This window comes from Rhincodon typus, chromosome 2 (genome assembly GCF_021869965.1).
Source record: "Rhincodon typus isolate 14 chromosome 2, sRhiTyp1.1, whole genome shotgun sequence".
Classification (NCBI taxonomy): Eukaryota; Metazoa; Chordata; class Chondrichthyes; order Orectolobiformes; family Rhincodontidae; genus Rhincodon; species Rhincodon typus.
Window position 1 is genome coordinate 108,801,480 of NC_063333.1, and position 14,001 is coordinate 108,815,480.

Sequence of the window (14,001 nt, forward strand, 5' to 3'; positions counted from 1 at the left end):
GGTCCTTTTTTCTCTCTCTCTCTCGAACCCCTCCCCCGGCCCTTATTTTTTTCTCTCTCTCTTGCTCCCTTCCCGGGTCCAAATCTCTCTCTCTCCCCACCACCACAACCAACCCCCCACCGGGTCCATTTCTCTGTCTCTGTCTCTCTTGAACCCCTCCCTGGGTCCTTATTTTTCTCTCTCTCTCCCCCCGGGTCCTTTTCTCTCTCTGTCTCTCTCCCTTGACCCTCCCTCCCTGGGTACTTTTTTCTCTCTATCCCCGGATCCTTCTTTCTCTCTCTCTCTCTCTCCTTCTCCCCCGAGTCTTTTCTCTCTCTCTCGCCCCCCTCCCCAGGTCCTTATCTTTCTCTCTCTCTCGAACCCCTCCCCGGATCCTTATTTTTTTCTCTCTCTCTCTCCCCAGGTCCTTTTCTCTCTCTAAAGATAGTAAGAACTGCCGATGCTGGAGTCTGACATAACAATGTGGAGCTGGAGGAATTCAGCAGGCCAGGCAGCATCAGAGGAGCAGGAAAGCTGACGTTTCGGGTCGGGACCCTTCTTCAGAAATGGGGGAGGGTAAGGGTGCTCTGAAATAAATAGGGGGGAGCGGTGATAGTAGATGGATAGTGGAGCAGATAGGGTGGGAGAGAAGACGGACAGGTCAAGGAGGCGGGAATGAAGCTAGTAAAGGTGTGTAGGTACGAAGTTGTGGGGATTGGTCAGTAGGTGGGAGGAGCCGATAGGTGGGAGGGAAGATGGACAGGTCAATGAGGTAGGAATGAGAAGAGGCGCTGGTCTTGGGTGAGGTCGGGGGTGGGGAGATTTTGAAGCTAGTAAAGTCCACATTGATACCATTGGGTTGTAGGCTTCCAAGACAGAATATGAGGTACTGTTACTCCTGTTTCCAGGTGGCGTCGTTGTGACACTGGAGGAGGCCCAGGATGGACATGTCATCCAGGGAGTGGAACAGGAGTTGAAGTGGTTTGCGACTGGGAGGTGTTGTCGTTTGTCGCAAATGGAGCATAGGTGCTCTACAAAGCGGTCTCTGAGCCTCCACTTGGTCTCACCGATGTGGCCTCCTCTACATCGGGAACAGCAGATACAATATATCACATTAGCGGATGTGCGGGTGAACATCTGTTTGATATGGAAGGTTTTTTTGGGGCCTGGGATGGAGGTGAGGGGGGAGATGTAGGTGTGCTACACCAGGTGCCGGGGGTGGTGGGGCTACTGGGGAGTGTGGAGCGGATGAGGGAGTTGCGGAGAGAGTGGTCCCTCCGGAAGGCAGATAAGGGTGGGGAGAGAAATATATCCTTCATAGTAGGGTCAGATTGCAGGTGGCAGAAGTGGCGGAGAATGACGCGTTGAATCCAGAGGTTAATGGGATGATATGTGAGGACAAGGGGAATTCTGTCTTTGTTCTTATTGCAGGGAGGGTGTGTGAGGGCTGAGGTACGGGAAACACAAGAGATGCAATCGAGGGCGTTTTTGACCACTGAGGGGGCAAAGTTGCAGTCCTTGAAATACGAGGACATCTGGGATGTTCGGGAGTGGAACACCTCATCTTGGGAGCAGACGTGGCGGAGGCAGAGGAATTGGGAGTAGGGGATCGCATTCTTGCCGGAAGGTGGATGAGAGGAGGTGTAGTCTAGGTAGCTGAGGGAGTCGGTGGGCTTGAAATAGATATCAGTTTCGAGGTGGTCACCAGAGATGGAGACAGAGAGGTCCAGGAAGGAGAGAGAGGTATCATAGATGTCCAGGTGAACTTGAGATTGGGCTGAAAGGTGTTAGTAAAGTTGATGAACTGTTCGAGCTCTTCATGGGAGTACGAGGCGGCGCCGACAGTCATCGATGTAGCAGAGGAAGAGGTGGGGGATGGTGCCAGTGGAGCTGCGGAAGAGGGACTGTTCCACATATCCTACAAAGAGGCAGCATAGCTTGGTCCCATGCGGGTACCTATGGCCATCCCTTTCGTCTGTAGGAAGTGGGAAGAGTTGAAGGAGAAATTGTTAAGGGTAAGGACGAGTTCAGTTAGGCGGATAAGGGTGTTGGTGGAGGGGGACTGGTTGGGCCTGCAGGAGAGGAAGGAGCGGAGGACTTTTAGGCCATCTGCATGGGGAATGCAAGTATACAAGAATTGGACATCCATAGTGAAGATGAGGTGTTGGGGCCAGGGAGTCGGAAGTTTTGGAGGAGATGAGGAGCGTGGGTGGTGTCCGGGATTTAGGTGGGGAGTTCCTGGACCAGGGGGGAGAAAATAGAGTTGAGATGAGCGGAGATAAGTTCAGTGGGGCAGGAGCAGGCAGAGACAATGGGTCAACCAGGGCAGTCGGGTTTATGGATTTTGAGAAGGTGATAGAAACAGGCGGTGTGGGGTTGGGGAACAGTGAGGTTGGAGGCTGTGGGTGGGAGGTAACCTGAGATGATGGTTTGGTAGTGAGGGGTGGGGTCATGATCAAGGGGGCGGTAGGAGGAGGTGTCAAAGAGCTGGCGCCTGGCTTCGGCGATGTAAAGGTCAGTGCGCCGTACCACAACTGCGCCTCCCTTGTCCGCGGGTTTGATAGTGAGGTTAGGTTTGGAGCGGAGGGCTGCATGTTCTGTGGGGGAGAGGTTGCAGTGAGTGAGGGGGCGGAGAGGTTGAGGTGATTGATGTCGCGATGGCAGTTGGATATAAAGAGGTCGAGGGAGGGTAGCAGGCCTTGGGTTGTTGTCCAGGAGAAAGGGGTGTGTGGGAGGTGGGCAAAGGTGTCTGTAGAAGGTGGGTTTGACTTTTCTCTCTCTCTCTCGACGCCCCCCCCACCCCGGGTCCTTTTCTTTCTCTCTCTCTCTCCCCCCTCCCCGGGTCCTTTACTCTCTCACTCTCTCTCTCCCTTGACATTCCCTCTGCGGGTACCTGTCTCTCACTCTCTCTCTCTCGACCCCCCCTACCCTGGGTCCTTTTTTCTCTCACACTCTCTCTCTCCCTCTCCCCCCTCCCCGGCCCCCTCCCTTTTTCTTTCTCTCTCTCTCCTGACCCCCCTCCCCGGGTCCTTTTCTCTCACTCTCTCTCAGTCCCACTTCCCCGGGTCGTTATTTTTCTCTCTCTGTCTCGCTCTCTCTCTCCCCGGGTCCTTTTCACTCTCTGTCTCTCTCCTGTGCTGAGTCTTTTCTCTCAATCTCTCTTGACCCCCTTCCCCGGGTCCTTTTCTTTATCTCTCTCTATCTTGATCCCCTCCCTGGGTCCTTTCCTTTCTCTCTCTCAAACCCCTCCCCGGGTCCTTTTCTCACTCTCACTCTCCCTCTTCCCCCCAGGTCCATTTCTCTCTTTCGCTCTTTCTCTCCCCCAGGTCCTTTCTTCCTCTCCTGCTCTCCCCCGGGCCCTTTTCTTTCTCTCTCTTCCTCCACCCAGGTCCTTTTTTCTGTTTCTGTCTCTCTCTCTCTCTCTGTTTCTTGATACCACCCTCCCCGGGTCCTTTTCTCTCTCTCTCTCTCTCGAACCCTCTTCCCCAGGTCCTTTTCTCTCTCTCTCTCTCTCAACCCCGCCTCCCCGGGTCCTTTTCTCTCTCCCTCCTCCCAGTCATTTTCTCTCTCTTTCTTTTCACCCTCCCCCCGACAACCCGCCATCCCTCCCCCCCACCCCACACACACACACACACACACACACACACTTGGTCCTTGCCTCTCCTCCCCCCACCTCCCCCACCCCCGGTCCTTTTGTCCCTCTCTCCCCCTGTCTCCTAGTCCTTCTGTCTCTGTATCTCTCCGTTTCCCGTGCCCCCCCGCCCACAACCCATTCTCTCTCCCCATCTCCATCTTCACCGGGTCCTTCACTCTGTCTTTCTGTCTCTCTACATACGTTCCTCAACCCCATCTCTTTATGGATCCATCTCTCTCGCTGTCTCCGGGTCTATTTTTCAGTATCTCTCCATGTGCAAATCACCTCCCCTCCCCCCAGCCCCATCCCCACAACCCTCCTCATTGTCTCTGCATCTCCAGGTTCCTATGTCTCACTCTCCCTGTCTGCCTGCCAAGGTCCATCTCTCTCACTCTTTCTCTCTCTGGGTCCTTCTGCCACTCTCTGTGCCTTTCCCTCTCTTTGGCTCACCCTCTCTCTCTCGGTCTCCCTGGTCCTCCCCCCTCCACTCTCCAGGTTCCTCCCTCCCTCCCTCTTTCTGCCTCTGCATGCCCCATCTGTCCCTACCGTTCTCTCTGTCTCTCTGGTCCATTTCGCTGTTGCTCCGTGCCCCCTTCTCGCCCCACACCCCACTCTCTCTCTCTGTCTCTCCACGTCCTCCTTTCTTGGTCCCTCTTACTCTTTCTTGGTCTGTTTAGCTCTGTCTCTTTGGTCTATTTTTCTTTCTGTGGCCCCCTCGGTCACTCTATCTTTATATCTCTATCTTTGTCTCCCTTACTCTGCCTCGTTGTGTCCCTCTGTCTCTCCGGGTCCCACGCTCTCGTGCTCTCTAACACGGTCTCTCCAGGTTCCACTCTCCTCCTCTCCAGGTCCATTTTTCGCTTTATCTTCATCCCACCCTCTGTCTTTCCAGCTCCCTCCGTCTCACTCTCGCTCCATGTCTGCCCGGGCCCTTCTCTCTCGCTTTCTGTCACTGTGTCTCCGGGACCCTCTTGTTCTCTCTTTCTATGTCTCTCTGGGTCCCTCGCCCTCTCTCTCTCTCTCTGTCTCTCTCCATCTCTGCCTTTCCAGGTCTCATCTTCTCACTTCTAAATCTCTCCTTTGGATCAGCATTGTTTTCTTACATGCCCACGAAGCATTTTTGGATCCTAATCGAAACAAATGGTGTAGCTCTTATTCAAGTTGGAGCTCAATTTATAACTCTTGTTGTAACAAGTCATTTTGGGTCATTGCTCAAGGTATTGGCAAAAACAAAAACACACAGATATTCTTTGTCCTTTATGTAATGTTTTATACCTTCAATTTTAACAAAATGATTTGAAACTTTATAAATATTTTATTTAGGATAGCTACATCAAAAACAAATGCTTAATTCAAATAGTCCGGATGAAAACATTAACTAACGTTGCTCCTGAAAAAACAGACATACACAGTAAATAACATTGCATATTAAATTTCTCTTAGCAAAATAATTGTGAAATATAGATTAATAATGGAAAATATCATTGCAGTTCTTTCGGAAGGCTGCCAGCAGTATTCCAAATATTTATGACCATTATTCTCAGGACAAGGTATTATTTTAGTGCACAAAAAGTAGCTAACAAGTTTGACCATAAGTTGCTCCATGTGTAGTCTTTACTTTTCGGGCAACACCATTGTGAGGATGTGATTTCTTGAAGGACAAATGTAATATGGATATCCAATTATAGCTATTTAACACTCAAATAGTTTAATGTTTAAAGTTGCTCTCTCTCCAACTCAAATTTCTTCATCCTAGGAAATGCTTAAAATTAATAGAAAGATTAGTTCTTACTGTAAGGCACTATTTTCTGCTTAATACACAGTAGTGCATGTCATGACAAAGTATCCACACTGATTAAGGATTGGAGGTCTGAAAAGCTGTGACAAAAATATTTTTTTTGCGATTGTCAAGTCCTTGTTGAACATTTCTCATAATAGCAGGATAAATGTTTACTACTTCAAAACAGAACTTGCTACTTTATTCCACAATTATGGGTTGTATTGAAAACTTTATCATTGAAAGTATGTAATTGACAGGCACAAGAATAGGAGAGGAAATTATTCATTGAAGAAACTTCATAAGTAGAACCAATTTCACCTGTTGGCACATTGATTTCCCCAACTGCTCGTTGTATATGAAGTACTGTACCGCTTTTTTACTATCATACTGATATAAGCTTTCATCAGTTTGGCAAGCTCCACTACCTGTGAACCAAAATAAAATGCAATTGAAAAGACAAATATCTAAAATTGAGGATTATATATTTAACTCTCCTGCTTTGTCCTACATTATTAAAAAGTATGGGATTAAAAATCTAATAAATACCATGAAACCATTGATGATTGTCATAAAAATCCATCTGATTCACAAATGTACTTTAGGGAAGAAAATCTGCCAACCTTACCTGGTCTGGCCTACATGTGACTCCAGACCCACAATGCAGTTGACTCTGAACTATCCTTTTGATAATTAGAGATGTGCAATACGTACTGGCCTTGACAGTTATGTCCACATCTTGTGAATGAATTTAAAATAATTAAGTGTATCACACTTCATCACACTGTTGCAAATGCTTCTTAGCTTTTTGAATATCTCAAGACACTTCACAGGAGCATTGACAATGCATGGCATAGTCATATAAGAAGTTACTAGGTTAGATACCAAAAAGCTACAGGTCAAAGAGGAACTCTTTGAGGACTGTCTTCAAGGAGGAAGTAAAGTGGCCAGAGCAACAGCAGATGGAATTTAATCCTGGTGCATTTTGGAGGGAATTTACACAATGAATGGTAGAGTGCGCTTGGGAACAAGGGGGCCTTGGTTTTTAAGTCCATAGATTCCTAAAGAAGTGTAGCACTGTCAATAGAGTGGTGAATAAGGCATTCATTAGCTAGGGCATGGAATACAGGACCAGGAAAGTCTTGTTGCAACTTTATAGAGCATTGGTTAGGCCACAGATGGAAAAACTGCACGTACTTTTAGTTGCCACACTGTAGGAAGGCCATGATTGCACTGGAAAGGGTGCATAGTAGATTCAGCAGGAAGTTGCCTGGGATGGAAAGTGTCAGTTATGAGGAGAGACTGGATAATTGTAGTTGGTTGGCTTGCCGAGCTGGTTTGTTGTTCTGCAGACATTTCATTACCCTGCTGGGTAACATCATCAGTGCAGCCTCCGATGAAGCACCGGTGTGTTTTCCTGCCTGGTTTTTAAACTCTGGAATCCGTTGAGCTGGATTGCCTCACTTCCGGTTTTCCTTCGTAGTGAAGTGTATATGGGGTCGAGTTCTATGTGTTTATTGATGGCTTTCTTCGTGGAGTACCAGGCTTCTAGGAATTCCCGTGCCTGTTTCTACTTAGCTTGTCCCAGTCGAACTGGTGGTTCTCCTTATCCATGTGGATAGAGATGAGTGAGTATTGGTCGTGTCTTTTCTTAGCCAGTTGGTGTTCGTGTACCCTTGTTGTTAGTTTCCTTCCTGTTTGTCCGATGTAGTGTTTCTCACAGTCTCTGCAGGGAATGTTATAGATGACATTGGTGCTGTCCATAGTGGGGAGTGGGTCTTTGGTTCGGGTGAGCAGTTGTCGTAGGGTTGATGTGCCACTCTGATGCCCAGTGGTCGTAGGAGTCTTGTGGTTAATCCCGATGGTCAACAAGTCACCCCACTCAATCCACTCAGCCCAAGAATTCCTCAATTCCATGAAAGACATAAGGACAGATGACGAGGAGACCATGATATCATTTGATGTCACTGCCCTATTCACATCAATAGACATACCACTAGCAAGGGAAACAATGACAGCACTACTAGAACAAGGGCAAGACCCCTGTGCAACCATCTCCACAGACAACATGCTCAAACCACTGGACCTATGCCTCACCACCCACTTCACTTTCAATGGCCAAACTTACGAACAAATCAACGGGACACCCATGGGATCACCTATCTCCGGACTTACAGCCGAGGCAGCGATGCAAAGACTGGAAAGGTTGACCCTTCCGCTAATCCAACCAAAACTATGGATATGCTACATGGACGACACCTTTGTCATCATTAAACAGACCAAACTAGAGGAGACACACAAACTAATAAACAACACCCTCACCAGAATCAAATTCACCAGAGAGGAGGAGAAGAACATCAGGGTAGAGCACAAGACAAATGAGGAACACCAAACGAAAGTACACAGAAAAGCCACACACATGGACCAGGTACACGAACTTCAACAGTAACCATCCTAACACACACAAACGAAGCTGCATGTGAACACTATTTAAACGGGCAACAACACACTGCAACAACACAGAACTATGCCGAGAGGAAGAATACCTCTTCCAGGTTTTCAAAGATAATGGATATCCAAAAACTGGGTCAGAAGATACCTATACAAACAACATCAGGAAGATACTACACACCCCGACACACTCATCACACTACCTTACATCAGGAACGCATCGGAACTAACCACAAGACTCCTACGACCGCTGGGCATCAGAGTGGCACACAAACCCACATCAACCCTATGACAACTGCTCACCCGAACCAAAGACCCACTCCCCACTATGGACAGGACCAATGTCATCTATAACATTCCCTGCAGAGACTGTGAGAAACACTACATCGGACAAACAGGAAGGAAACTAACAACAAAGGTACACGAACACCAACTGGCTAAGAAAAGACACGACCAATACTCACTCATCTCTATCCACATGGATAAGGAGAACCACCAATTCGACTGGGACAACACTAAAATCCTGGGACAAGCTAAGTAGAAACAGGCACGGGAATTCCTAGAAGCCTGGTACTCCACGAAGAAAGCCATCAATAAACACATAGAACTCGACCCCATATACACTCCACTACGAAGGAAAACCGGAAGTGAGGCAATCCAGCTCAGCGGATTCTAGAGTTTAAAAACCAGGCGGGAAAACACACCGGCGCTTCATCGGAGGCTGCACTGATGATGTTACCCAGCAGGGTAATGAAACGTCTGTGGAACAACAAACCAGCTCGGTGAGCCAACCAACCACAACTCGAGCTACAAATCTACTCCAAAACCTTAGAGACTGGATAGGCTGGATTTGTCTTCCCTGGAGCAGAGGAGACGGAGGAGGGATCTGATTGAAGTGTACAAAATTATGACAGGCATAGATAGAGTAGATTGTGAGAAGCTTTTCCCCATGGCAAAAATGTCTAAAACCAGAGGGCATAAGTTTAAAGTGAGGAGCAAGTGGTTTAAGAGGGGATCTGAAAAAATTTCTGTTTTCATTCGTCAGGTAATAGAACTAAGGAACACACAGCCTGTAGTTGTGGAAGCTACTCTCACATGTAAGCAGCATTTTGGGATGAGCTTTTAAAATGCTAGGTCATAGTAGGCTATAGGCCAAGTGCAGGTAAATGGGATTAGTATAGTTTGCAATTTGTTGGTTGGCATAGGCACAATGGGCCAAAGGACCATTCCTATGCTGCATGACTCTATGACTCTAGGAAGGTGAGACAGAAAATTATTTCAGAGCTCACAGTACATACAATGGAAGGCATAACTATCTATGGTGAAGCAATTAAAATTGAGGATACACAATGGTCAGAATTATTGGAGTGTATGGGGCTGGAGGGATGCAATAATAAGCATGAGATTTTTAAAAGTCAAGTGCTTGCCTAATTGTGAACTGATGCATGTCAGCTTAAGCATAATAGGGGAATGGGACATGCTGAGAGCTAAGACACAGACGGTAAAGTTTTGATGACCTCAAGTTTGAAAGGTTATAAAGTGGAGAACCAGTCAAGAGTGCATTGGAATAGGCAGGTTAGAGATAATGAAAGTATGAATGAGGATTTCAGCAGCAGATGAGCTGAGACAGCGTTTGGGTGATTTATATGAAGTTTACAAGAGGCAATTTTAATGACAGCAGCAATCAGGTCAAGCACTCAGAATGCAATCAAATGAAACCATTGCCAATTGTTGTGAAAATCCATATGGCTCATTAATGTCCTTTAGCAAAGGAACTCTGATATCCTTACTTAGTCTGACATTCAGGCGATCCCAGACCCACAGCAATTCAGTTGACTCTACCGTATAGGCCTAGAAAGCTATGTTGTGCCAAACCACAGGTTAGAAAATTAAAAGGAACAAAACTGGATCTATACAAATGAAATGGACAAAAGCACACTCCTCCACTGACCCTGCAAATGACTCCTTGCTAAAATTCAGAGGGCTTGTATCAAAACTAGGAGAGCTGTCCTATAAACTAATCAAACAAAAGCCTGACTTTGCGTGTAAGGCTTGATTCTGTAATTATAACAATGTTGCGACACTACCACCATCACCCTTGGGCATGTCCTGTCTCAACAACAGCAAATTTCCACCAAAAGAGACAGAACAAGTCGGCAGGGAGACTGTCCTGGAGTCTTCAACATCAAGGAAGTTCATGGCATTAGGTAAAAAATGGGCATAGAAACAGTACGACTACCATCAAAAGCACAGAATGTACTCTGGATAGGGGCCTTCTCTATCACTGCCAACAATGGCTTGAAAGCATCATTACTTAACAAGTCCTAAAGGACATAGCTGCTAGATTCTGTGTCTGCAATAAGTTGCAACAAGAGGGAACAATTCAATTTGATCTCATCTCAGTCTGGTGAAGCTACAACACAGGACTACTTGCATGCCAAACAGCAAACACGTAACATGATGAACATGTTTGATCCCATAATTGTCAGGTAGGAACAAAGCTTTGCAGTCTTATGACGTCCAGGTGATGGACAAACAAACAACTAACTGGAAGAGGACAGTCCATAAATTGAAAACACAAGGCTGAAGCATTTGCACCAATTTCAACCAGAATTTTACAGATGATTCATCTCGGCCCCCTTTGGTGGTCTTCAGTCAACTCAATCATGGCACATGATATCAAGAAATGGCTGAAGGCACTGGATACTGGAAAATCTATAAACCCCGACAGCTTCTCAGCAATGGTTCTTTAGACCTGAGACTCCAGAACATGCCACAACTCTAACCAAGTTGTTCCAACACAGCTACCCAGAAATGTGGAAGATCTCCCAGCAATTTGGAGAACGTTACCAAAAATGTTACTTTAAATGTGCAAAGATTCTTATCTCACAAAGATATTTTCTAATCGACCTGATCAGGAATGTTATTACACATCAAGTCCTCCTGGCTCACAACTAGGGACCCTACAACTGCACCACAAGATCCCTCAACAGCATAGTGGATATTGATTTTTCAACAACCTGTACAGGAAAGTTATTACACACCTCTGAAGGTGGTGAGATAGGACCCACATCTCCTTGCTCAGACATAGGGATATTCCCACTATGCCACAAAAATCCTCTAAGAGAGGATAATACTCGTAAAGACCATAAGACATAGGAGCAGTAATTAGGTTATTCGGCCCATTGAGACTGCTCCGCCATTCAATCATGGCTGATAAGTTCCTCAACCCCAATCTCCTGCTTTCTCCCCCTAACCCTTGATCCCCTTGATAATCAAGAACCTATCTATCTCCGTCTTAAATGTACTCAATGACCTGGCCTCCACAGCCTTCTGTGGCAGTGAATTCCTTAGATTCACCACTCTCTGGCTGAAGAAGTTTCTCCTTATCTCCGTTCTAAAAGGTCTTCCCTTTACTCTAAGGCTGTGCCCTCGGGTCCTAGTCTCTCCTACCATTGGAAGCATCTTCCCAACATCCACTCCGTAAACTGGATAATTTCTAACCAACCTCTTCAGCGATGTTATTATCCACCTCTGAAGCAGGTGGGATGTTTTGTTAAATTCACCTGCTGGCAGGTATTCATTGTCCACTCCTATTTGCCCTTGAGGTAGAACAAAGAACAAAGCGCAAAGAAAATTACAGCACAGGAACAGGCCCTTCGGCCCTCCAAGCCTGCACCGATCCAGATCCTCTATCTAAACCTGTTGCCTATTTTCTAAGGATCTGTATCCCTCTGCTCCCTGCCCATTCACGTATCTGTCTAGATACATTTTAAATGATGCTATCGTGCCCGCCTCAACGCCCCGTCCAATGAATGAAAGCATGCCATATGCCTTCTTGACCACTCTATTGACCTGCGTTGCCATCTTCAGGGTACAATGGACCTGAACACCCAGATCTCTGTGCATCAATTTTCCCCAGGGCTTTTCCATTTACAGTATAGTTTGCTCTTGAATTGGATCTTCCAAAATGCATCACCTCCCATTTGCCTGGATTGAACTCCATCTGCCATTTCTCCGCCCAACTCTCCAATCTGTCTATATTCTGCTGCATTCTCCGACAGTCCCCTTCACTATCTGCTACTCCACCAATCTTAGTGTCATCTGCAAACTTGCTAATCAGACCATCTATACCTTACTCCAGGTCATTTATGTCAATCACAAACAACAGTGGTCCCAACACGGATCCCTGTGGAACACCACTGGTCACGGTTCTCCATTTTGAGAAACTCCCTTCCACTACAACTCTTCTGTCTCCTGTTGCCCAGCCAGTTCTGTATCCATCTAGCTAATACACCCTGGACCCCATGCGACTTCACTTTCTCCATCAGGTAGTGGTGGTGAAAAGTCTTCTTGAACTACTGCAGTCCACATGAGACTTTTTAGTTATTGATACAACTGAGTGGTTTGCTAGGCCATTTCATAGAATCCCTACTGTGTGAAAGCAGGCCATTTGGCCTATCGAATCCACATTGACCCTCCGAAGAACATCCCTACTGAGATCCAACCCCGAGCCTATCCCTGTAACCCTGCATTTCCCATGGATAATCACCTAACTACATATCGCCTGACACTATAGGAAATTTAGCATGGCCAATCCACCTAATCTTTGGACTGTGGGAGGAAATGGGAGCACCTAGAGAAAACCTATGCAGACACGGGGAGAATGTGCAAACTCCATATAGACTGTCGCCCGAGACTGGAGTCTAACCCAGGCTCCTGGTGCTGAGAGGCAGCAGTGCTAACCACCGAGCCCATTGTGCTGCCCCTTTCAGAGGGCAGTTGAGAGTCAACCATGCATTGCTGTAGGTCTGGAGTCACATGTAGCCAGACCAGGTGAGGATGGCAGATTTCCTTCCTCAAAGGACGTTAATGAGTCAGACAGGGGTTTTTCCCAACAATCAACAATGGTTTCATGGTCATCAGTGGATTCTTAATTCCAGCTTTATTTCTTATTGAATTCAAATTTCATCATCTGCCATGCCAGGATTTGAACCAGTATTGCCAGAACATTATTATTAGAGTATTAATCCAAAAACTTCACTAATACCACTAGGTTATTGCCTCCAACTTGAACACGGGTCTCTTGGCAGAGGGATTGGGACACTTCTACTGCACCACATGATCCCTTGATAGCACTGTGATTTTAATTTAAGTTTAAAATATTTTTCTAGTCAACCTGTTCAGAGATGTTATTTTACACTTCTTTGGCAGCTGGAACTTGAGCCCAGGGCCTCCTAGTCCACGGGGTAGGGACACTACCCCTGCACAAGATCCCTTAAGTATAAGGGATTTACTTACACCACTTGGACTGCAGCTGTTCATGAAAGAGGCTAATCACCACCTTCTCAACAGCAAATAGTGATGGCATTAAATACCAGACTAGTTAGTGACACCCACAACCCATGACAGAATGAAATAAAAAGACCATTCCATTCAATAACTGGGGATGGGTCGACAATTTATAACTTCAGTGAGATAGGTTCGGCTATTTAGTAAGTGGGCAATGAGATGAAGAGATGGCACAGCACTTGGGGAGAGACAATAATTTATACTACCTTTGGTCAGAAGGACAATTCATGTGATCAGCAATTAATTGGGTTGGTTTAGTTTAATTAATATGAAAAATTGGTATCACAGGCAACACAGTGTTGCATCCTTATGGGCACAATTGAAAGCATCCTACTGGTTTTAACTACTAGTCCAGGGAAAATGTAACTTAGGTCTTAACAGAAAACATGGAAGCCTAAACTGAAGTAGCAACATTCTTGTTTCAGTTCTGAGAAGTAAAATTCTGTCACTTCAATTTATAAATTAAATGGCATTTAATAACAGATGAGATTGACTGATTTGACTGAACCCTTTCTCTGCTCCCCACTCACTCCTTGGATTTCTGGCCCACTGTGCCTTGTTCACATCTTTGAAAGTTGCCCAACATAGACCCATACTCCGGCTGCTTCCTCATCAATCTTCCCGATAATTAACTGGAGGAAATAGATTTGACTTTGTGGCCCTGATCAGATTGTAAGTGGCTACATGGGCTGCTAAGTGTATGGTTCTTCCATGTCTCCTGTAGACCTCTTAACAAACCCTATAGCATTTGTCAGGGTAGGGGCGTTATTACCTTCAAATCCCATACATCTGTCTCTCCTACAATCTC

General features: G+C 46.3%; 1 protein-coding gene across 1 annotated transcript in view; it reads right to left on the reverse strand.

Moving 5' to 3' along the window:
- Positions 1-4,908: 4,908 nt before the first annotated feature.
- LOC109929826 (unconventional myosin-X-like) overlaps positions 4,909-14,001 on the reverse strand; it is a 420,890-nt gene continuing 411,797 nt past the window's right edge. The window contains exons 38-39 of the mRNA XM_048608752.1: positions 5,712-5,818; positions 4,909-5,375 (exon numbers count right to left, since the gene is read on the reverse strand). Coding sequence (XP_048464709.1) covers positions 5,366-5,375; positions 5,712-5,818 — 117 coding nt within the window. The 3' untranslated portion in view covers positions 4,909-5,365. The remainder of the gene's footprint in view (positions 5,376-5,711; positions 5,819-14,001) is intronic.